This window comes from Periplaneta americana, chromosome 5, assembly GCF_040183065.1.
Source record: "Periplaneta americana isolate PAMFEO1 chromosome 5, P.americana_PAMFEO1_priV1, whole genome shotgun sequence".
In the NCBI taxonomy this organism is placed as follows: Eukaryota; Metazoa; Arthropoda; class Insecta; order Blattodea; family Blattidae; genus Periplaneta; species Periplaneta americana.
The window spans coordinates 184,061,338-184,086,706 of NC_091121.1; the positions used below are offsets into that span (position 1 = coordinate 184,061,338).

A 25,369-nucleotide genomic window follows, 5' to 3' on the forward strand; every position below is an offset into this window, starting at 1 on the left:
CTTTACTTGAAAAACTAGATTTGCATAATATATATGTTACTGTAGGCACGTTAACAGAAAACCACAATTCCAAGTCACACAGAGATTGTGTGGATATAAAGGGAAAAATTGAGACGGTGTTGGGTGGAGTTCCTGGGTAGCTCAGTTGGTAGAGCACTGGTACGTTCAGCTAGAGGTTCCGGAATCGATATCCGGCCCCTGAACAATTTTTCCCTTGAAATTATTTAAATCTGCTTTACAGGGAGCTTTACCTGAAAAACTGGATTTGCATAATATATACGTCACTGTGTACGTTAACAGAAAACCACAATTCCAAGTCACAGAGTTTGTGTGCACTCAATGTGGGTCTCTGGCGTCTTGTCAACCCACTCGAGTTGTGTGGATATAAAGGGAAAAATTGAGACGGTGTCGGGTGGAGTTCCTGGGTAGCTCAGTTGGTAGAGCACTGGTACATTCAACCAGAGGTCCCGGGATCGATACCCAGCCCCTTGAAATTATTCAAATCTGCTTTACAGGGAGTTTTCCCTGAAAAACCAGATTTGCATAATCTCCGGACTTTTCCGTGCTAATTGTGTTACCACATATAAAACATTCTTTTTGAAATGGAATACTTTAACTGATTCATTTTCTCCTTTGTAGTCAGGTACATAGGGAAGAAACAGGCTCTACAGGAATTTAGCCAATTGGCCTTAATCTTCACATAGCCATTTGTGCAAAACCACTCGCAGATGAAACAAATGCCACATTGCAGATGCTCTACTGTTCACTTTGTGTATTCAATGCAAAAAGCTTAAAATAAATAGAATAATTCTTGATTGCTGAATTTTTATGTAAATAGTGAGAATAGTGCCAACAACTTATACAGATACTGCATATTCGGAGGCAAAAAGCTTCAGTGATGTTAACATGAGGTTTAGTACAGACCTAGAAACAAAATTTGGGCCACCTGAATTTTCCAAGTTCCAGTTACAACATACTGCACATGGTCAGTGCTTAACTGGAACTTGAAAAATTCAGGTGCCCAAATTTTGTTTCAGTGCTTACTGAGAATGCACAAAATGTTATAACTGGAACTTGGAAAATTCAGGTGGCCCAAATTTTGTATCTGAGTGTGTACTATGCACGGTTTCTGGCAAAACACTAGAAGAAAGTATGAATGGTGATTGGCTCTAAGTGAAACTACAATCAGTTTGAAGTCTATATGCATACAGCACCAACAAAAGATTATTATACAGCAAGTTTATTATGATTTTTGAACTTTCGCTCTTTATTTCTAATGTGATTTTATTACATTACAATGCTGTGTTTTGGTGCCTTAGTAACGAAAGTATGAAACTCTTTATATCCAATTCTTCCGTCCTTATCACGATCGGCACAGTGAAATATCTCGCGAATTATCCACGGTTGTAGACGTGGCAGCACTTGCATCTGAGCCAGTTGAAAATCCTCCAGCACTAGGAATCCTTTACCTGTAAGTTGTTGAATTCAATCTCACAATCAATAACGACAAATGTCACAATTTTTTCCACAACACACCTCGTAAGTTGTACCAAAATAAAAAGTAAAATTTTGCATATAAATAATGCCTAAAAAGTGTAGGCAGATAGAACTAGAAGGAAATATGATGTTAGCAGCATGGTTTATCTGCTTACTTCTGAAAAAGAATCTTGGTAACTGATTTCAAAATCCAAAGTGAAATTTGTGATGAACAAATATTACATTAAAAATATTATGGATATATTAATTTGTCCTACAGAATAATCTCTGTAATGTTGACAATTAATATTTGAGGAGAAAAATTCGCTCCGGCACCGGGGATCGAACCTGGGTCCTTGGTTCTACATACCAAACGCTCTGACCACTGAGCTACGCCGATGAAGGAGGAAGGTTCGATCCGGTGTTGTGGATTGAATTCGACGTAGCTCAGTGGTCAGAGCGCTTGGTACATAGAACCAAGGACTCGGGTTTGATCCCCGGCACCGGAGTGAATTTTTTTCCTCAAATATTAATTGTCAACATTACAGAGATTATTCTGGAGGACAAATTAATAAATCCATAATATTCTCATAGCAGTGCATCATAACTGCGGAATCCTGGCCAACAAGTCACTCAACTGAGTGCGCTCCTAGTATAATGGCAGTTGACATTGGATACACGTCAACATATATGCCTAACTTGGAGTCAGGCCACAAAGGGAAACATTGAAGGAGGAGAGTTCGATCTGGTGCTGTGGATTTTTCTCCTCAAATATTAAATATTACATTGTTAAAGATTTTTGTTTGATTGTTAATTTTGTAATAACTACCATTTTAACTTTTTGGAATTTATTTTATTACAGGTAGGCTATTTTTAATTTTTATTGGTAGGTACCTTCTATTTAGGTACTTTCACTTTCGTTATCATTTCATCATTTCTCCACAATTGAAGGGCTCAGAGCCAAAATTACAAAATGAGTAAATAAGAGTTGAATTTAAGAGGATCCTTACAAAAATGATTGGTTTCACAATTTATTTTAATTGGTCTACATTGAATAAATACAAAAAAATATCATTAATCTATAACACCAATGAATAGTTTTGGAAAAAGGCTTAATAATGAACAATACAAAATTGTGGGTTGGTCGCCTTTGGCTCTGAGTCCTTCAATTAACAATCATGCTTATCACTGATATAGAAGTAAGGGAAAACAACATTATCCTACGATCTTTCCTGAACTCCAGGAATTTCCAATAGCTTACACTGTAACCATAGGAAACCTGGAGTTCGTAACAATGCCAGAATCTTCACGTGCAAATAACGTGAGATCCAACAAGCAGTGGAATTCCCAGTCGTGCACACAAGGGCACAAATGTAGTGAAAAGCTGTGACAGGGAGTTCCTCCAGCTGTTGATATTGGTCGCGTGATGTGTTCATTGTGACATTATTTGTGAGTGAGTGTTAGTTTGAAATTGAAATTATTTTCACTGTAGCACAGATAATTTTTAGTGAGGAAGAAAGGTTACAAGAAAGTGAAACGAATTTTAAGCGAGATATCTGAAAACGTGAGTTGCTTCACTATCATATGCTTACGAACTTCTTCATAAGTGGAGATCTATAGGATTTGTGTGTAATAAAAAAAGAACTGTTGTAAAGAAAAAACTTAAGGACGAAAGGGTTAATGATATTCGAGTGCAGTCCTTTATCTGAAGGTGCTAGAAATGTTCGGTAACAATACATTTAAATTTGGTAAGTAAGCCTAATGTCCTACTTTTTCATGTGGATGACGTGAATATGCTAGGAGAAAATCACAAACTATTAGGGAAAACACGGAATTTTACTCGAAACAAGTAATGAGATAGGTTTGGAAGTAATCCCGAAAAGAGAAAGTATATGATTATGTCTTGTGACCAGAACATTGTACGAAATAGAAATGTATTAGGTGGAAATTTATCCCTTGAAGAAATGGAAAAATTCAAATATCTTGGAGCAACAGTAACAAAAATAAATGATACTCGGGAGGAAATTAAACGCAGAATAAATATGGGAAATGCCTGTTATTATTCAGTTGAGAAGCTTTTATCATCCAGTCTGCTGTCCAAAAATCTGAAAGTTAGAATTTATAAAACAGTTATATTACCGGTTGTTCTGTATGGTTGTGAAACTTGAACTCTCACTCTGAGAGAGGAACAGAGATTAAGGGTGTTTGAGAATAAGGTGCTTAGGAAAATATCTGGGGATAAGCGGGATGAAGTTACAGGAGAATGGAGAAAGTTACACAACGCAGAACTGCACGCATTGTATTCTTCACCTGACATAATTAGGAACATTAAATCCAGACGTTTGAGATGGGCAGGGCATGTAGCACGTATGGGCGAATCCAGAAATGCATATAGAATGTTAGTTGGGAGGCCGGAGGGAAAAAGACCTTCGGGGAGGCCGAGACGTAGATGGGAGGATAATATTAAAATGTATTTGAGGGAGGTGGGATATGATGATAGAGACTGGATTAATCTTGCACAGGATAGGGACCAATGGCGGGCTTATGTGAGGGCGACAATGAACCTGCGGGTTCCTTAAAAGCCAGTAATTAAGGAAGCCTAATGTTTTGCTTAATTTATCTATTATTTATTCTTTTCGTATATTTTCTTATTGTTCGTTAACTTAATTTAATTGTTTCATTTACCGGTATTTATTAATTTAATAGAATACTGGTATTCACTTTTCGTTGGATTTCACTGTACAGAGAAAGAAAGATGAATAAATATTTTCCGTTTTATTACTTACTTACGTACTTACTTACTTACTTACTGACTTTTAAGGAACCCGGAGGTTCATTGCCGCCCTCACATAAGCCCGCCATCGGTCCCTATCCTGAGCAAGATTAATCCAGTCTCTACCATCATATCCCACCTCCCTCAAATCCATTTTAATATTATCTTCCCATCTACGTCTCGGCCTCCCCAAAGGTCTTTTTTTCTCCAGTCTCCCAACTAACACTCTATATGCATTTCTGGATTCGCCCATACGTGCTACATGCCCTGCCCATCTCAAACGTCTGGATTTAATGTTCCTAATTATGTCAGGTGAAGAATACAATGCGTGCAGTTCTGCGTTGTGTAACTTTCTCCATTCTCCTGTAACTTCATCCCGCTTAGCCCCAAATATTTTCCTAAGCACCTTATTCTCAAACACCCTTAACCTATGTTCCTCTTTCAAAGTGAGAGTCCAAGTTTCACAACCATAAAGAACAACCGGTAATATAACTGTTTTATAAATTCTAACTTTCAGATTTTTGAACAGCAGACTGGATGATAAAAGCTTCTCAACCGAATAATAACAGGCATTTCCCATATTTATTCTGCGTTTAATTTCCTCCCGAGTGTCATTTATATTTGTTACTGTTGCTCCAAGATATTTGAATTTTTCCACCTCTTCGAAGCATAAATCTCCAATTGTTATAGTTCCATTTCGTACAATATTCTGATCACGAGACATAATCATATACTTTGTCTTTTCGGGATTTACTTCCAAACCGATCGCATTTTCCGTTTTATTAGAAACTGAAATTAAATTCGAATATATTCCGATCTCCTAAAATCTTGATTGAAAAAACACTTGGCAGTGAGTAGTTTTGACAGTTCCCATATCCCTTCAAATGTTGTCTAGTCAGTCCTGGCCTGAATATGGTACAGAGTACTTACGGTCATGGTCTAATGCCTCAAACAATTCTCTCACGTAATGTCTCTGATCCTCGTACTTCAGTTTTTTCACTGCCAATAGTTTAAATTCTGCTAAAGATATTTTTCTTTCAGGCTGTCTGAATATTTCATTGACCTCCCACTGGAAAAACAAAATATCCTTTTCTTCATAAATTAACTTCAGCATTGTCTAGTTTTATAATAATAATAATAATAATAATAATAATAATAATAATAATAATAATAATAATAATAATAACAATAATTAGTGCTGTTTTCTGGCACCTTTTTTGTTAATTTTCAGTTATGGAACCGAGAAATGTGTTAATAATTACGTTTTAATAATTTTTATTTGAACTCCGCTTAGACCTTGATATCCTTAAATTTGGACGAAAACGAGATAAAAAAAACGACAAAATTCCCCTGCACTGGACAATAATCATCTCTCCGTCTTCTATATATATATATATATATATATATATATATATATATATATATATATATATATATATGTACTACACAGAGTTCCGCCACCTTTTTCTGCAGAAAAAAAGCAATAATAATAATAATAATAATAATAATAATAATAATAATAATAATAATTTATTTTAGCTGGCAGAGTTAAGGCCGTAAGGCCTTCTCTTCCACTCAACCAGCAAAAAGTATACATACATATGCATGAACTTACAAGCTACAAATGTCACAACAATTTGATTTCGATCAAAGTTACGTGTATACAAGAGTTACTTATGAATTAAACAGTAAAATACTATGAACTATTAATTAAACAATGCATATAAACTTTATTGTAGAATTAAACTAAAATACATAGAATGTTAATATATTTCAAATAATGTTAGATAATAGAAAGAGATTATTGAGAGAGAATTTTGAATATACAGCGCTATCAGGATGCATGTCTAAAGAAAGAAGTTTCAATATAGTCAGTGACCGTTTAAGTCAGTATAATTAGAGTGAATTGCTAAGAAGGTATTTTTAAAAGTGTTTATTTTCTTGCAGCCCCTAATACTTCGTGACAAGGAATTCCATTGTCGCGAGGTGGATACTGTAAAAGACGATGAATAACAAGATGTTCTATGAAGAGGTATAGGCTACTTAGCGTGGCACAGATAAGTAATCTGGCATTTACGTCGTTTTTTTTTGTAGCTTATTTTACGACGCTTTATCAACATCCAGGTTATTTAGCGTCTGAATGAGATGAAGGTGATAATGCCGGTGAAATGAGTCCGGGGTCCAACACCGAAAGTTACCCAGCATTTGCTCGTATTGGGTTGAGGGAAAACCCCGGAAAAAACCTGAACCAGGTAACTTACCCCGACCGGGAATCGAACCCGGGCCACCTGGTTTCACGGCCAGACGCGCTAACCGTTACTCCACAGGTGTGGACTTTACGTCGTGGTTAGAGTATAGAAAAAAAAATTATGGTTTATTTAACGACTCTCGCAACTGCCGAGGTTATATCAGCGTCGCTAGTGTGCCGGAATTTTGTTCTGCAGGAGTTCTTTTACATGCCAGCAAATCTACTGACATGAGGCTGTCGCATTTAAGCACATTTAAATGTCATCGACCTGGGCTGGGATCAAACCCGCAACCTCAAGGACAGAAGGCTAGCGCTATACCGTGATGGATGGATGATGGCATAATGATTAATAATAGTAACGATGTTGAAGTTTAATTAAGATGATATCTTAATGTTTTTTTTTATTTATTTTATTGGGTTATTTTACGACGCTGTATCAACATCTAGGTTATTTAACGTCTGAATGAAATGAAGGTGATAATGCCGGTGAAATGAGTCCGGGGTCCAACATCGAAAGTTACCCAGCATTTGTTCATATTGGGTTGAGGGAAAACCCTGGAAAAACCTCAACCAGGTAACTTGCCCCGACCGGGAATCGAACCCGTGCCACCTGGTTCACGGCCAGACGCGCTGACCGTTACTCCACAGGTGTGGACATTTTAATGGTGATATTTTAATAATATTTATGTTGTTGATAATGATATTTTAATGATTCGGTAATGGTTTAATTACAGATCTATTAGTGGTGATGATATGATATGATATGTACCTTATTGTGGAATTAGGTACGGGAAAAGATAGTGGCTTCTTCACCAACTGCAGCAACCTTTATTTGCAAATTTGTTTGAGAATCTACGTGGACGTTATAAATATTACATAGAAAATATTGGAAAGCATTTTAAATATGTGCTTTATATTTTAAAAAGGCGTTGGTTACCGTGGGATTTTGTTTTACAAAGATATGTATGTGTTCCAGTTCATTAAAGCATTTTACTTAATTGCCGTTTATAGGTTACTAGTTACATAAAAGCGCAGTACCGGTTTTCGTTTTCAGTACTGTTCGTTTTGGCGCATACTGTATTTGTTATATTGTGTATTTCCTATACAACGATATAAATATATTATATATTATATTTAATATAATCAGACTACACAGGACTATATTTTCCATGCAGAATATTAATATGAATTTGGACAACTTCTGATTTACCTTGTATGGCTTGGAACCAGTCAGGGCTATCATTGCAATCTTATACTCTCGACGACATAATGAACCTTTTTTGTCACGATCGGCAAACTCGAAAACCTAGAAGTACCAGTAGTCATAAAAAAATAAGTGTTATTTCTCTTAATTGCCATTAATGTGCAGTTCCAGAAAAAAAACATGGCCTGTCTAATTTTATTAATTCCAGATACAACGCATTGCGCATGTGCAGATATAGGAGAGCCTATATATTATGCTACTTGTGGACAGTCATGCGAAACTTGTTGCCTACATATAAGTGGAGCTAGGGTTGCCAGGTTTTTGTCAGAAAAAAAAACGGAAGATTTGCCATGATATATTTATTTTATTACATTGAATAGGACATTGTTGTATATATAATTTAGCCTACATTTAATTTATGCCTTCTGGTATTTCTCTTAAGATTTAGCTGCTTTTAACAATTTATTATCCTGTTTTGTGAATTGGTGAAAATGTTCAAAATGAAAGACACATTCAGTAAAATTCGTAATTCTTCTTTGATCAGCTCCGGATGATTCCTATTTATAACAATTTTTCATTTATTCGTGTAAAATCCTTTCTACAAAGGCGTTAGAAGCTGAAACGCTAATACAACTTTAATTAGGACTTTATTTATGATTGAAATAGTTTCTTTATAACCTTCAGAAAAGACTAAAGCCACTTAACAACATCGCTTCCTTGATAATTATTACATTCTAATAAAACAAACCTATTCTCACAAAATTCTTCACACAGTTCATCAAGGTTCACATTCTTGCAGTCTCAATATATCAGCTTCATTTTCAAGTACAGAATAATCTAATTCTTGACTCGATGAAAAGCTATGTAACTTTTAATAGGCCTATTATTATTTTCTATAAAATTATAGCATTTTTCAAGATTATGCAGTATATTGGCATAAAACCTACAAAAAAAATTAACAGAATTATTAAAAGGAACAAAACTATTATGTAATGGGATTGTCTACGTAAATATTAATTTTTTGGTTAATAAACGCATTTCAATTGTATTTGCAATATTCCGAGATTTCCAAAATAAGATCTTTTGATGTGGATGGATTAAAGAAGAAAAAGAAAGGAATAGTCTTACAGGGAAAAGAAAAACGTAAGCCATAAAATATAAGGAAAAAACGTGAGACCTGGCAACCCTGAAGTGGACACCCATCAAGACTCGGGCCATTTTTTTTCTGGAACTCTACATTAATGTGCAGTAATAAAGAATGTGGTTCGAGTGTTTTGAAGATTCATTAATTCATTCATTCATTCATTCATTCATTCATTCATTCATTCATTCATTCATTCATTCAGTCATTCATTCATTTATTTTATTCCATAGACCTTACGTGAGCAATGAAGCTTTAAGATATGGAACAAGTCAAAATTTTAAAATATTACAATTACAAATTTTACAAATTTTTACAGTTTTACAATTTAATAATTTTCTACCATTTTTACAATTTTGTGCAATTTTTTACAATATTTTGGCGAGATGTAGTGATATGAGGTGATGTCCGAGGATTCGCCAAAATATTACCCGGCATTTGCCTTTTAGTTGGGGAAAACCTCGGAAAAACCCAACCAGGTAATCAAATCAAAGGGGTTGATGCCGAGGACTCGCCATAGACCATCCGGCTTCAGTCCCACGGCTGGGGAAAACCTCGGAAGAAACCAAAGACCAAAGGGGGATCCAACCCAAGTCCGAACGCAGTTCCGGATCAGCAGCCCAGCGAGTCTGCCGACTGAGCTACATCGATGGCTCTACTAAAAGTATACAATACATAGCCAATCAGATTAGGCTATTAAATTTACAAACGCAAACGATCATTCATCAGTTGAGCTATATGTATAATACAAAACAAGTAAGTTAATTAAATTTAAGGCATAAACATTTCAATCAGTTGTGATATACAGAAATTGATAATACATATTATGCAAACTACTTCAAATTACAAACACAAACAATTTATCAATATAGCTATACAGATTATTATTCAATTTAAAGCATATACAATTCATCAGCCAAAATATACAAACATGCCTACACCTGTGGAGTAACGGTCAGCGCATGTGGCTGTGAAACCAGGTGGCCCGGGTTCGAATCCCGGTCGGGGCAAGTTACCTGGTTGAGGTTTTTTCCGGGGTTTTCCCTCAACCCAATACGAGCAAATGCTGGGTAACTTTCGGTGCTGGACCCCGGACTCATTTCACCGGCATTATCACCTTCATATCATTCAGACGCTAAATAACCTAGATGTTGATACAGCGTCGTAAAATAACCCAATAAAAATATACAAACATATACAATCAAATTAATTCAATTTACAAACTTATTTTCGTTAAGTTATACAAAATTGTACAATTCATATAAAGTAGATTAATTCAATTTGTAAGCTTAAACAATTCATCAGTTGACCTATACAGTATACTATTCGAAATTGAGAATATTGTTAAATTACAAATTCTTTCTATGGCAGTACTTCATAAACTCAGTTTGGGAACTACAGACATAAATCAAAGATGATAATACAGTGAAAGCCTGATATACTGTGGCTTCAGGGGACATGGACTGCATTATAACTTATCTGTAGTGACCTATAGAACTGCACAAGACAGGACAGGAGGCTGGAGGAGAAAAACTACCAGAATACTCTAATACAGCGTTTCTCAAACTCTTTTGAAGTAGGGACCACTTTTTTAAGTTAGAACAGTTCCGCGGACCACCTTACACTTGTTCCCTTCGAAAGAAAATTTATCGTTTTTGTAATATATTTTAATATCACTATACTTGTATTTTAAAACAGAATTAATGAATTAAAATTAATTTAATTCAATTAATTTTATATTACTTACTTACTTACTGGCTTTTAAGGAACCCGGAGGTTCATTGCCGCCCTCACATAAGCCCACCATAGGTCCCTATCCTGTGCAAGATTAATGCAGTCTCTATCATCATATCCTATATTCCTCAAATCCATTTTAATATTATCCTTCCATCTACGTCTCAGCCTTCCCAAAGGTCTTTTTCCCTCCGGCCTCCCAACTAACACTCTATATGCATTTCTGGAATCGCCCATACGTGCTACATGTCCTGCCCATCTCAAACGTCTGGATTTTATGTTCCTAATTATGTCAGGTGACGTATACAATGCGTGCAGTTCTGTGTTGTGTAACTTTCTCCATTCTCCTGTAACTTCATCCCTCTTAGCCCCAAATATTTTCCTAAGAACCTTATTCTCAAACACTCTTAACCTCTGTCCCTCTCTCAAAGTGAGAGTCCAAGTTTCACAACCATACAGAACAACCGGTAATATAACTGTTTTATAAATTCTGACTTTCAGATTTTTTGACAGAAGACTAGATGACAAAAGCTTCTCAACCGAATAATAACAGGCATTTCCCATATTTATTCTGCGTTTAATTTCCTCCCGAGTGTCATTTATATTTGTTACTGTTGCTCCAAGATATTTGAACTTTTCCACCTCTTCGAATGATAAATCTGCAATTTTTATAGTTCCATTTCGTATTATTAACTATTATTAACTAATTAAGTTAATGTTGATAGAAGAAAATTAATTTTTGTTTCTTTAATAATTCAAGGCTATTAGAGTTTGGATAATCTTTAACTTATTAACTAAACAAAATAAATTAATGTTGGTACTCACATTGATGAGATGGATGAGCCTGCCGATTCTTGCACAGTTCTATATTTGGACGTATGCTGGTAGGTTTAAGTCTGAGATCGTGACATACATTGAGTCAATCTCGGTACTTTGTTTTTATTACAGTTAGTGATGAAAACCCTTTCTCACACAGATACGTAGAAGCAAACTGAATTACAATCTCTAAAGCACCATTGCACAGTTCACTGTATTCTCTGTTCACTTGTGACGAGGTCCAGAAATTAACCATACCTTCCGCTTGGAATTTCGTTTTAAGTCCGGTGTCATTCGAGAGTTCAATTAACTGTTCTCTTTCACTCAATGAAAGTTTGTTACTTTTAATATCGCAATGAAAGGGATCACGAACCCATGAAAATTCGTCATATTTCCTTGGTAAATAAGTTTCAAATTGTGATCTCAGAGTTTCAAAATGCGAACATAGTATGTCACTGCATAATTATTTTCCAATAACGAAATAATTTTCAACCAAAAAGATTCTAGGGCTGGAAATGATGGAAAAGTCCTCTGTTTTATGCAACTGACCCACAAACCATATTTTCTCATGCGCATTGAGAACAGTCAAAGAATTACCTTGTAGACAGAGATTTAGTTCGTTTAGTTTTGAGAATACATCTGGAAGATATGCCAATGTACTTAGCCACATGTCATCAACTGATGTGCAGGGAAAAGATGGCGAGAAACACCACTTTCATAGTGCTTTAAATCCCTCTTTTGTTTCTGAGAGTAGAGTGGGAAGTCGGTAGACAGGTAGGGTAATAAATTTCATAAAATGTCAGTAGGTACTGGGAGAAAACATGAAAGACAATTATTGACATGTGTCATTTTGAAACTCAGAGATTTTCAACTATAGTGCGATACGCAATTCGTTTGAATTTTATTTTTTCTTCTGTCCTTTTTGAAGGATCACAAGGGTAGAACTCGAGGACCACAGGTGGTCCGGGGACCATAGTTTGAGAAACGCTGCTCTAATATATACAATTTTATATCGGTCACTGACATAGTTTCATTCGGGTTTCTACTTCAGCTGATTATGTGGTTGGGTTTTTACCGGGATTGAGGTAATTAATTATTTTTATTTTAGTTAGTTATTTAATGACTCTGTATCAATTACTGTACTAGGTTGTTTAGCGTCGATGAGATTGGTGATAGCGAGATGATGCCGAGGATTCACCATAGATTACCTGGCATTCACATTACGGTTGGGGAAAACCTCGGAAAAACTCAATCAGGTAATCAGCCTAAGCGGGGATCGAACCCGCGCCCGAAAGCAACTTCAGACCGGCAGGCAAGCGCCTTAACCGATTGAGTAAAGTGGTAAGAATAGGCAAACGAAGTGAAATGGACTCTGTGCTTCAAATCTTAAAAAAGTGTCGAATGCCATTCTCGGCTTCTGACTCGTGAGTGAAACGAAGATGCTAGGCATTTCGAGAATCTTAGCTCCTATTGTTTAAAAGTCAAGCAGTTTTGAAAACTAAATCCACGGGTCCAATTTCCGAACATTAGCATTGATTTTGAAAATTTCTTCTGGACTGTAATTTAACCCTTGAAACTGATGATGTATGGTAACCCTATCATTATATACACTACGCATATGCAATGAGCAGAAAAAACTTCGCCTTGGAAGCGAAATAAATTCACTGAATTGGTATTCACTGCTAATGGTGATTTTATTTGTCAAGGGACGTACTTTCCACTCAGTGACGTCGCCAGGATCAGAGCAAGGGGGTGCGGATGGGGTGCGAGATTTAAAAATGGGGTGTGAGCTGTAAAAAATGTGGTACATAAAAAATCCAAAATGTTCCTTCATGCACTTGTGCGCATACTATACATCTGTTTATTATTATTATTATTATTATTATTATTATTATTATTATTATTATTGCTCATCACATCCATTACGATACACTAAGGGACGTAGTTTTTTCATATCCAAGAAATTGTTTGTTTTTGTTCTTCAAAATAATTTATGCCTAGTATTTTGTTAATAAATTGCCCTTTGGGGTGCAGAAAGGGGTGCTCCGATTTTTTATGGGGTGCTTGCGCAGCCTTTCGCACCCCCCTAGCGACGTCCCTGTTTCCACTGCGTAATAAGCGAATTTGCAGTATATCAGGCTTTTATAGTATCTAGAAATTAATGATGAGCAGCAGTACCTGTTCAATGTGTCTGATGCGTATTTTTTTCCAGAATTCAGCCATCTACCATAACGTTTCTGTAACCATAAAAAGTCATTTTTGTTTTAAAATTGACGCCGTTAAACCTGGCTTAGGTCTAAAATTTCAGCATTTTCATCAAAATTACCATTTTTTTCACTTTTCATGCTTGAAAATACTCCAGTGCTTTTTTCTGTCATAAAATATAATCAGTTTTGTCCTGCGGAAATTTTTAAATCGCAAGCGGGTAACAGTAGTGCACGGCTATTTTCTCGTTTAATTTTTTTTTTCATATGTATAAATGCTCATTGCGTCACAAATTTTGTCGTGTCACCTTGAAACTTTCAGAACATGCTCATAAATGTATGAATAATTGAATTTTCTCAGGGTTTTAGTGTGATTTAAATATTGGCGAATTTTTCAAATTTTAAAATTACAAAAGGAACAAAAAATGATAAAATAAAGATATTGGGCAATAGATGTTGAGGAATTGATTTCAAAGAGTTGGTGCAATTCATGTAAGTTAAGTGAACAATTTCTTCTAATTGATTTATATAATTCCATCGCATACTGTAAATTGTGAGCGAGGATTTAGTTGCATGAATCTTGTAAAAACTGGAATTAGAAACCGCCTTTCAGTAAAAACAGTTAGCACTCTGCTAACAATAAATCTTGAAGGGCCTACTAGTAAAGAATTTTAATGTTTAGAGTGCCCATAAAATTACGTACTTTAATGTGATGTAAATTCAGCAGTAATTGATTCTAAACATACTTACGTCTAATGATTTACTTACATAAGTATATCTAGAGTGTGATAAGATGGATTGAAAGTAATAAAACTCCAAGAAGCAAATTATAATAATTTTTTGTTCCTGCAAACTTAATTAATTTTGTCTTTCTGTACAATTATTTATAATATTGCACAAGCATTTCGCAATTAGTACAAACATAATTTTTCATTTGTGCATTTTTGCGACAATTATTTATTTTCTAGCTTCAACCCTGGTTCAGACGCAATTACAGTAACCATTAGAGAAATGATGTCGAATCTGTTACTGTTATGAAGGTTTATGTACATGTTTTGGTGTTGTACATAGTGCTTTGTGGACATTAGTTGAGATTAGGAGTACATTGTTGTTTCAATTGAAAGTTACAGTATTTTAATGTGATGTAAATTCAGCAGTAATTGATTCTAAACATACTTACGTCTAATGATTTACTTACATAAGTTATATCTAGAGTGTGATAAGATGGATTGAAAGTAATAAAACTCACAGAAACAAATTATAATAATTTTTTGTTTCTGCATACTTTATTAATTTTGTCTTTCAGCACAGTTATTTATAATATTGCACAGGAATTTCGGAATTTGCACAAATATAACTTTTCATTTGTGCATTTTTGCGACAATTATTTATTTTCTAGCTTAACCCAGATAAGACTGACGTCCTACATATAGGACACCGGACGTTTCACACAAATATGATAATAACATTGACTATGACAGACTAAATACAAGAAAAAAAATTGGAGGCAATTTATAACACATAAGGATTATGGTATCATGATTGCCGACTATGAAAATCTTACACAGCAATGTTAAAAAAATAAAACGTCCGGATCCTATATATAGGACGTCAGTCTTATCTGGGTTAAACCCTGGGATAAATGTCCCAGGCAGAGAAAAATAATACCTTTTCAGCAGGAGACACGAAAGATCCCCGGCATCCCCCCAATCAATTAGCACCCTACGTATGTATGTATGTATTTTTTAAATTTTATTGGGTTATTTTACGACGCTGTATCAACATCTAGGTTATTTAGCGTCTGAATGAAATGAAGGTGATAATGCTGGTGAAATGAGTCCGGGGTCCAGCACCGAAAGTTACCCAGCATTTGCTCGTATTGGGCTAAGGGAAAACCCCGGAAAAAACCTCAACCAGGTAACTTGCCCCAACCGGGATTCGAACCCGGGCCACCTGGTTTCGCGGCCAGACGCGCTGACCGTTACTCCACAGGTGTGGACTGTATGTATGTATGTATGTATGTATGTATGTATGTATGTATGTATGTATGTATGTACTTGAAATTCATAAGATGTTGCGACTCCTATATTCATTTTTAAACACAGCTTTTTCTGAGAACTTCATTTTGTCGCTCTTGAGGTGGGACACTTGTAATTACCTTCATCCTGTTTCTAATCAAACGGATCTGCAGGCGGAATATTACACATTTCCTAACGATGTGCCAGACTCGGATGGCTCAAGCGGTAGGGGCCCGGCATGTCCCTATCGCTTGGTCCGAAGGGTTGTGGGTTCGAGTCCCGCCTTGGGCATGGGTGTTGTGTTTGTATTAGTATAAGTAAAACAAAGGAAAACAAATGAAAAACGAAAGCAGAAAACAAAATAGATAAAAAAAAATTAAATAAAAAAAAAAGACGGTTTAAATTTGCGTTGGTGTTAGAAGTCCCTTTTCCCGCAGGAAACCAGATATCTCTCATGTTATGCCCAACAAATTTAAAAGGCAGGTAAAGAAATCTTTCCTCACCTGCCTTACAAAACCGGTTTCCAACACGGCGAAATCTGTATATGCAATGCATGATGCAGAGCGGGGGAGGAGGGGATGTTACAAGAAAGGTGGGGAGGACGACGAGAATAAAAGACAGTGAACAAAGAGCAGTTCGATCCTCAAGGTCTTTAAATGATTTCACTGACTTTATGTAACGACTGTACGTCGTCATCCGAGCCTAGTCGCGTGCGTAACAGGAGAAGGAATGAGAAGAAAGCAGTTTCCCTCGTGGCGTCCGACAGTCAACTCTCGAAAGTTGCGGTGAGCGTTCACCGCTGCCTACCTGTGTGGACGGTGGCTCCATCAGGGACGGGAGCCATTAACACTAACAGAAGACAATGGGCACAGGTGAGGAGTAGGGGAGAGGGGCACCGCATACCATACCTGCCGTACCATGACGTTTGCAGTCACGTGACAACGTAGTCTTTTTGAAAACTGACGTTCCATTCTAGTGTACGCCGCGCCCAATCAGGAGCGAGTGTATCAGAAACAAGTGGTCATTTGACGGGAGAGGTACGGGAGGAAAAATAAACGACTGTCTGATATCGTAAGATAGAATCGACAAACGAACTTTTGCGGTACTGTTAAACGACTGCGAATGTGTTTGAAATTTAAACGTTTAAATATTTACGACAATTATGTTCCGCAGTAACGTCATATGTTGTGATTTTCTACCAGGTGAGCAAGTTCATGTGCTGTGCGTTTACTGTGATTGAGTGTTGTGATGAGATGTGTAGGTAAACGAGATGCTGAGGTGAAATGAGTGTGGTTGGTTAGGAGGACGTTTTACTATAAATATACGACTTCGTGACAAGTTGTGCGAAATGATGGCACTGTTATTCAAGAGGAAAAGAAGACGTGAAAACCTTATCAGAACACGAGCATCATCTCCAAGAGAGATGGTGTGTGTAGCGTGTTTGTGGAGTGTGTTAGTGTTTTCGGTGATTGTTGGTGTGAGTGCTGATTTAAACGACGATGTTGAAACTCTGACGTTTTTACCACAATCGACACCACCTGTAATAACACCTAGACCACCTGATGAACAGGTGACGGAACTTGCTGGAGGTGTGATTGCAAATAGACAGCAAAGACTGAGTAAAATTCATAGCCCTTATTTAGTTCGAGAAGACCTAGTGATTGAAAGGACTGGAGAACTCCTGATTGAACCGGGAGTTGAACTACGGTTCTCGCCGATGGTGGGACTGACTGTTCGTGGCATTCTCTCAGCCAAGGTAAGAAAACAACACAAACCAACCCAGAGCCTAAATATCTTTTTAATTTCAAATTAAAATCATTCCTATTATAGGTTAAGACAATTATCAAAATGTAAAGTGAAGCGATAATATTTTATAACTATGTCGCTCAGACCAAAAAGTAATAACTATGGTTTAAGTTAAGTGTAATTTAGTGTTATTGATTGATTTTCTTATTTTTATGCATATTTAATATTTGGTCCCGCGCCGTGGCGTCGTGGTTTAAGGCATCCTGCCTAGGACTCGCGTTACGGAATGCTCGCTGGTTCGAGTCCTCATGGGGGAAAAAATTTTCGGTCAATTTTTACTACTCTACTGCCACTTCCAACGGACTCCTAACACGTTTATCACTGGGATTGTGGCGCTGGAAATCAATTTAGAACACTTTTATCTCAGCCACGACACATTTCAATTTTTATTGCACAATATAAATGCAATTATCACTACAGTGACACAATAATTCTTGCAGATAACACAGAAACAACTTCGTAAACGTCGCAGTTTCACTTCACTTCCGCTAGATGATTCTTGAGTTCCAGGCTTTAGGCGTAGCAGGGATGCCAATATCGGCAAACGAAATGAAATTGTGAGGAATGTTACAACAGGTGTGCTACACGTTAGGAATGTTACAATAGGTATGTAGCACGTTAGGTTAGGTTAGGTTTTGTTAGGTGTGTAAGATAATATGGTTACCACAGTTGGCGACACTGCAATCATTTTCCCACTCCCCCTCAAATAACGTCACAACGACGGAATATGGCCGCCGAAAGGACGATTTTCCTATATAAGTAAGGAACCTATTTAGTACGGGTTGGGTGGGACCACAGCTCTCCCAGTGATCACATCAAGTTTCTACTACTCCACACTACAAAACTAAGGTATTTTTAGTGTTTGCTTTTAATTTCCTATACTGGCAGTACAGTAATAAAGATTCACCAAATTTTCTCATGAAATTTCGGCCAGTGTATGGACCCGGTGCCGACCCAGCATCGTGATGCACTTGGGGAGCTACGATAGGTAGCGAAATCCGGTTGCGAATACCAGCTATAACGGCTGGGGGGAATCATCGTGCTAACCACACGATACCGCCATTCTGGTTGGATGATCGTCCACCTCTGCTTCGACATGTGGACGTGAGGCCAGCAGCCGGCTGGTCGGTCTAGGCCCTTCACGGGCTGTTGCGCCACGGGTTATTTATTATTCCGTCGTTGTGACGTTATTTGAGGTGGAGTGGGAGAATGATTGCAGTGTCGCCAACTGTGGTAACCATTCATATTATCTTACACACCTAACAAAACCTAATCTAACCTAACCTAACGTGCTACACACCTATTAACATTCCTAACATTTAGCACACCTGTTGTAAAATTCCTCACAGTTTCATTTCGTTTGCCGATATTGGCATCCCTGCTACGCGTCTGCTCGAACTCAAGAGTCATCTAGTGGAAGTGAAGTGAAACTGCGACTCTGTTAATTACGGTTCCGAAGTTGTTTCCGTGTTATCTGCAAGAATTATTGTGTCATTGTAGTGATAATTGCATTTATATTGTACAATAAAAATTGAAATGTGTCGTGGCTGAGATAAAAGTGTCTAAATTGATTTCCAGCGCCACAATCCCAGTGATAAACGTGTGAATATTCGTTAGAAGTCCGTTGGAAGTGGCCGTAGGGGACCGAAACTTGACCATTATTTATTAGGCCTATTTGACATTTAGGATTTAGTGATGATCCATGACTGTTTCTAGCTTTTGTAATAGCCTACTAATGAAAGGAACTTCACAATTGAAATGTGATACAAGATAAGCGACATTAAGATCCGATTCGCGACATAGATATCTATCGAAATCAAATTTTAGACCGCTTTATTTTTAGTGTTATAAATTACTACGATTTAGTCCATCTTTTACCCCCTGCGGTGGCTGAGTGGTCAGACCTCCGGCCTGTCACTCAGGCCTACCGAGTTCGAATACCGGTCAGATTTGGGATTTTTAATTGAAAAATCCATAATGACACTACTTGTGGCGGAAAGGTCGCAGTTGGAGTTTTTCTCCGGGTTCTCCTGTTTTTCCCCATATTAGGCCTAGGATATATTTATTTTATTGGGTTATTTTACGACGCTGTATCAACATCTAGGTTATTTAGCGTCTGAATGAAATGAAGGTGATAATGCCGGTGAAATGAGTCCGGGGTCCAGCACCGAAAGTTACCCAGCATTTGCTCGTATTGGGTTGAGGGAAAACCCCGGAAAAACCCTCAACCAGGTAACTTGCCCCGACCGGGATTCGAACCCGGGCCACCTGGTTTCGCGGCCAGACGCGCTGACCGTTACCCACAGGTGTGGACATTAAGATATATATAATTGCATGAGCATTTCTCCATTTCGTCATCATTCCATAGCATTCCCCGATCTCTTGCTAGCAGACGCACGGAGGGGACTGGCCAAGGGACGAGGGGGTTGCCTGCTCGAAAACTGGGTATACAGCGAACCTTAGTATAGTCAGCCGGTGTGGGTTTGGGAATGCGCCTAGCTTGAGGGTTCCTCTTGTACGGAGGAAGGACCCGAAAGCTTACACTGCAGTTTGAGACCTATAGTGGTTATCACTCCTATTCTGTGAATGATTGGCTTAGTTGGATGATGATGATATGTGAATTAATGATGGCGAAATGAGTCCGAGGTCCAACGCCGAAAGTTACCTAGCAATTCTGCTTCAATTGATTGAGGGGAAAACCTCGGGGAATAAATCCAACCAGGTAACTTGTCCCAACCAGGATTTGAATCCGGGCCCCTTCGTTTCACGATCAGGAGTGCTAGCCGTTACTCCACAGCGGTGGACTAGTTTGAGGGTTAAAGGCCCATTCACAATGAAAATTAAACATAACCGTAACATAAACACAGAAGTTTGCGCCCAGGCTACCAAATGGGATTATTCACAATGATTCACATAAACATTGACATAAACATTACCGTAAGACGTTAACATGAAAGTTTGCAAACTCCAAACTTTCATGCTTATGCTTACGTGATTTGCAAACAGAACACAATCGTGGAGCGCTGAAGTATACGACAGAATATGAGGAAATGGCGTCGTTGTTATGTTTCCATGGTTACCAAGTGTGTTTGCTGTTATGTTTATGTTCCCATCGTGAATGATGGTATGACTTCTTGATTTTACTGTAACGTTAAGTTAACGCTTACGTTATGTTTAATTTTCATTGTGAATGAACCTTTAGCGCAATAGGTCGTAACTGGTCGCAGTGCTGGGCCATAGTACCCCCCCTCCCGTAAATTCCATTCCATGCTGGTTACACTGTCTGAACTCTTAGCGCCATCTCATAATATTAGCCTTGTTTTTGTTTCTTTTCTGGTTGTTTATATTTCGTCTAGGAGAGCTGAATGTTTGTTTATATTATGCCCCTGCTGCAAAGGGAGAAGTTGAGTTCAAGGGGTGGAATTTTCCATTTGTCAGACAAAATGCATACCAAGGATTTTTTTCGTTCCTTATAAACGTTCTCTTGCACTGAAGTTTCAGCTACAAACATAATGGAAGTTGCGCGATTCCCATTAGAAAAGTAGCGTTTTATCTCTCTCCCATGGGTGACGGCATTCATGTCCACCACATGACCAAGGAGTCATACACGTAAAGGTGTACGTAATTGAAATTCCCAGTAAGATGTGTGAGAACGGAACAGACCAAAGATTTCTGGCCTTGAAAGCAGGTAATGATAAACTGGAGATTTGAATTTGCATATTTCAGTAGAATGTGTATAAGAAATGGACCCAGCACGATCTATTACGCTAACCCTCAAGCTAGGTGCATTCCCAATCTACACCGGCTGACTAGACAAAGGTTTGCTGCGTATCCAGGTTTCGAGCGGGCAATACTACTCTAGGTAAGCTCCCTTCCCCTCTGTGCGTCGCCAGCCTGCGTTCGGGGAATGCTATGGAATCATGACGAAATGGAGAAATGGTGACGGAATTATGTAGATGCCTTCATTCACAATGAAAATTAAACATAACGTAAGCGTTAACTTAAGAATATAAACGTTACGGTAAAATCAAGAAGTCATATCATCATTCACGATGGGAACATAAACATAACAGCAAACACACTTGGTAACCATGGAAACATAACAACGACGCCATTTCCTCATATTCTGTCGTATACTTCAGCGCTCCACGATTGTGTTCTGTTTGCAAATCACGTAAGCAAAAGCATGAAAGTTTGGAGTTTGCAAACTTTCATGTTAACGTCTTACGGTAATGTTTATGTCAATGCTTATGTGAATCATTGTGAATGATCCCATTTGGTAGCCTGGGCGCAAACTTCTGTGTTCATGTTACGGTTGTTTAATTTTCATTGTGAATGGGCCTTAATATAGGGAAACGAGAGAACCCCAAGAAAAATCCCAACTGTACGAATTTGTCGCCACAAGTGTCACTGGATTTTTCAGGGACTCGAACCCAGACATCCTGCGTGACGCTAATCAGCCACTGCAGGGGACTGAATGTGTATAACTTGTCTCTCTACAACTTATCATCTCTAGACTTTTTTTTTTTTTGCCTATTTCGACATTCCTCTTTTGTTGATCTCACATCTTTTGTTATCTTTATGCTGCTATAGTAGGCCTACTATACGTATATTGTGTAAATGGCCGTTTTGTTTTCTTTTGAAATGTAGCTAGGCCTATTTAATTTTATTTTACTTAGTTTGTTGCTATAAATATTTCATTGTTGTCTTATGCTATCGTATTTTATCGTCTATTATCATAGCCCTCAGAATTATTCTATAGTGGCTTTTATTTGTATTTTTGATTGAATGTGCTTTATTTTCTTCTCATTTAAAACTAACCATGATGCCTCACTTCCATAAAATGTGATTGGCGGAATAATTGTTTTTTAGTATATTATTTTTTGTTTCAAATTATTATTATTATTATTATTATTATTATTATTATTATTATTATTATTATTATTATTATTATTATTATTATTATAAATATGACCTATATAATTTACTTCTAGTTAACGTAATGGGATAATTTTCTTCTGTGTTTCTTGATTGTAAATATTTTTTATCCGTTAATCTGTTCATACAGTACAAGAGGTACAGTATTACGTAACGGACAATTCTGGCACTTCTTTTTTCGACTGGCTACTCCCATATAAGCGAGGTAATCTCGTATTAACACACGATGATCGCGCGCCATCCTGCCGACAAGATCTGTTTGAGTATTTGAGCCACTTCAAAAAATTTTGACCTCGCTGTTTCATTATCGGTTCCACTCTATGCACATGATGGTAACGGAGTTGTGTGTTTCGAATAGGCCTACTGTTTCCTATCTTATTAGCAGTCATACTTCTTATACTACAACAAAGCATAATAATACAAAAAAATTAAATGAATGTGGAACTAACATGAGTTGGCATAATCCTGATCGTGGTACTCGTATATATAAGATTCTATCTCGGAATTATCTGAGAAGACTGAGGAAATCTACGAATTTTTTTTCTCGCATTGCCAATATCCTATCTCTGAAGGCGAGTCCACAATATTAAGCAAGATTTCTAGGTACTGTATCTCATGAGAAGGCTGAACTTCGAAGACGCCTAACCAAATAGTGTCTTATTTTCACATTGAAGTTGTGAATTTCAATGTTGTGAAGGCCATAACTCGGAAATGAAGCATTTCCGGACACATGTTGTAATGAACTATTTTGATTGTCTACATGTGGGAAATACATACCTGAAATTATGCCCCGTATTTTTGAAACACCCTGTATATATATATATATATATATATATATATATATATATATATACGGATTCATAGTTGAATTTCCATATCATGGGTTGACGCCTGTATTCCACTTAAGATAACACAAAACAGTGCATTGACAACGAACAGATATTCATGCCATAGCCCAGCGGTGATCAACACAATGTATCCTCGGGCTAGCGTCGCTTACCCGCGGATAAGAGACTGCCCTATGGTGCATCCTTGGCTGCTGGCGGGTATGTTCTCTCCCTCTTCCTGCTGAACGACTGGGCATATTACGACGCACTGCTTACCCTTTACCCATTTCAGCGAGTGCTGACGACCACTGCCCTAGGCAGAATTCGAACTCATAACCGTACTTCTCAAGCAAAGTTAAAAACTGTTGAATGATATAGTTGATGTAGCATAATGGAGGTTATAACAACTGAAACCGTAATAGCGTATTGTTTTATATCGAAATTTGTAATCATATAACTTACTGTACATTTGTCGAATTATGTGATGACTATGCGGATGACGTGAATATGTTAGGAGAAAATCCACAAACGATTAGGGAAAACACGGGAATTTTACTTGAAGCAAGTAAAGCGATAGGGTTGGAAGTAAATCCCGAAAAGACTAAGTATATGATTATGTCTCGTGACCAGAATATTGTACGAAATGGAAATATAAAAATTGGAGATACTCGGGAGGAAATAAAATACAGAATAAATATGGGAAATGCCTGTTATTATTCAGTTGAGAAGCTTTTGTCATCTAGTTTGCTGTCAAAAAATCTAAAAGTTAGAATTTATAAAACAGTTATATTACCGGTTGTTCTTTATGGTTGTGAAAAATGGACTCTCATTTTGAGAGAGGAACATAGGTTAAGGGTGTTTGAGAATAAGGTGCTTAGGAAAATATTTGGGGCTAAGAGGGATGAAGTTACAGGAGAATGGAGAAAGTTACACAACGCAGAGCTGCACGCATTGTATACTTCATCTTACATTATTAGGAACATAAAATCCAGACGTTTGAGGTGGGCAGGACATGTAGCACGTATGGGCGAATCCAGAAATGCATATAGAGTGTTAGTTGGGAGGCCGGAGGGAAAAAGACCTTTGGGGAGACCGAGACGTAGATGGGAAGATTATATTAAAATGGATTTGAGGGAGGTGGGATATGATGATAGAGAATGGATTAATCTTGCTCAGGATAGGGACCAATGGCGGGCTTATGTGAGGGCGGCAATGAACCTCCGGGTTCCCTAAAAGTAAGTATAATGTGGCGTAGACGTTTATCACTCTTAATGATTATCAGTTATATTTATTAAACACTATTATAGTAACAAAGTGCCGCTATATTCCCGAAGGTTTCTGTTTTGATGTTGCGTAGAAGCCACGGTCAAGAATACAGTTCTGTGCTCATGGATGTTTGTTTTTATTATGATTTTCTGCTTTGTCTGTATTGAGTTTGGCGTCTTGCTAATAATCATAGCCTATGCGTCACGTCCCATCTTATGTTCATTTACTGTAATACAGGTCAGGAAGAGGCCAAAATGTTTTGTAGCCTTTGATTAAACCCTTTTCGGAGTATAAAAAACCTTAGTTAATAAATTAGATGATTCAGATCAGAACGTAAAGAGCAAAAGAAAATTAATTGAAAGTAATTTCATTAATGGCATTTTCGGTTTGGTGTATTGATGTCATTTCCTGGGATGGGAGCCGGGAAACGAGTTGACATCATTTTCATTGAACGATTACTACTTCCTGTCAAAGCATCTCACCCGTTCTTCGTATGAATGAACAAGTCTGCAGCGGAAAGAAACGCATCTGGTGTTTAATATGTACTAACTCCTATTATATCAGATTGATCTTAAGGGGTGCAAGAGATATGAAGTGACAGTAGGCCCTAATTGAACCTAAAGGCTCATTCGCAATTAAAATTAAACATAACGTAAACGTTAACTTAAAAATGTAAACGTTACAGTAAAATCAAGAACATTCACGATGGGAGCATAAACATAACCGCTAAGATACTTGGTAACCATGGAAACATAACAACGACGTCATTTCATCATATTCTGTCGTATACTTCAGCGCTCCACGATTGTGTTCTGTTTGCAAATCACGTAAGCATAAGCATGAAAGTTTGGAGTTTGCAAACTTTGATGTTAACGTCTAACGGTAATGTTTATGTCAATGCTAATGTGAATCATTGTG

The 25,369-nt window shown here is 37.3% G+C and overlaps 1 protein-coding gene and 1 long non-coding RNA gene across 2 annotated transcripts in view; one reads left to right on the forward strand and one right to left on the reverse strand.

Moving 5' to 3' along the window:
• Positions 1-1,251: 1,251 nt before the first annotated feature.
• LOC138700558 (uncharacterized) lies at positions 1,252-7,805 on the reverse strand. The gene is made up of 3 exons (XR_011332392.1): positions 7,708-7,805; positions 5,180-5,318; positions 1,252-1,469 (listed from the first exon to the last, which is right to left on the reverse strand). It is a non-coding gene; the product is annotated as an uncharacterized lncRNA (long non-coding RNA).
• Positions 7,806-16,819: 9,014 nt separating this feature from the next.
• bark (protein bark beetle) overlaps positions 16,820-25,369 on the forward strand; it is a 204,866-nt gene continuing 196,316 nt past the window's right edge. Inside the window, exon 1 of the mRNA XM_069826860.1 lies at positions 16,820-17,370. Within this exon, the coding sequence (XP_069682961.1) occupies positions 16,963-17,370 (408 nt within the window). The 5' untranslated portion in view covers positions 16,820-16,962. The remainder of the gene's footprint in view (positions 17,371-25,369) is intronic.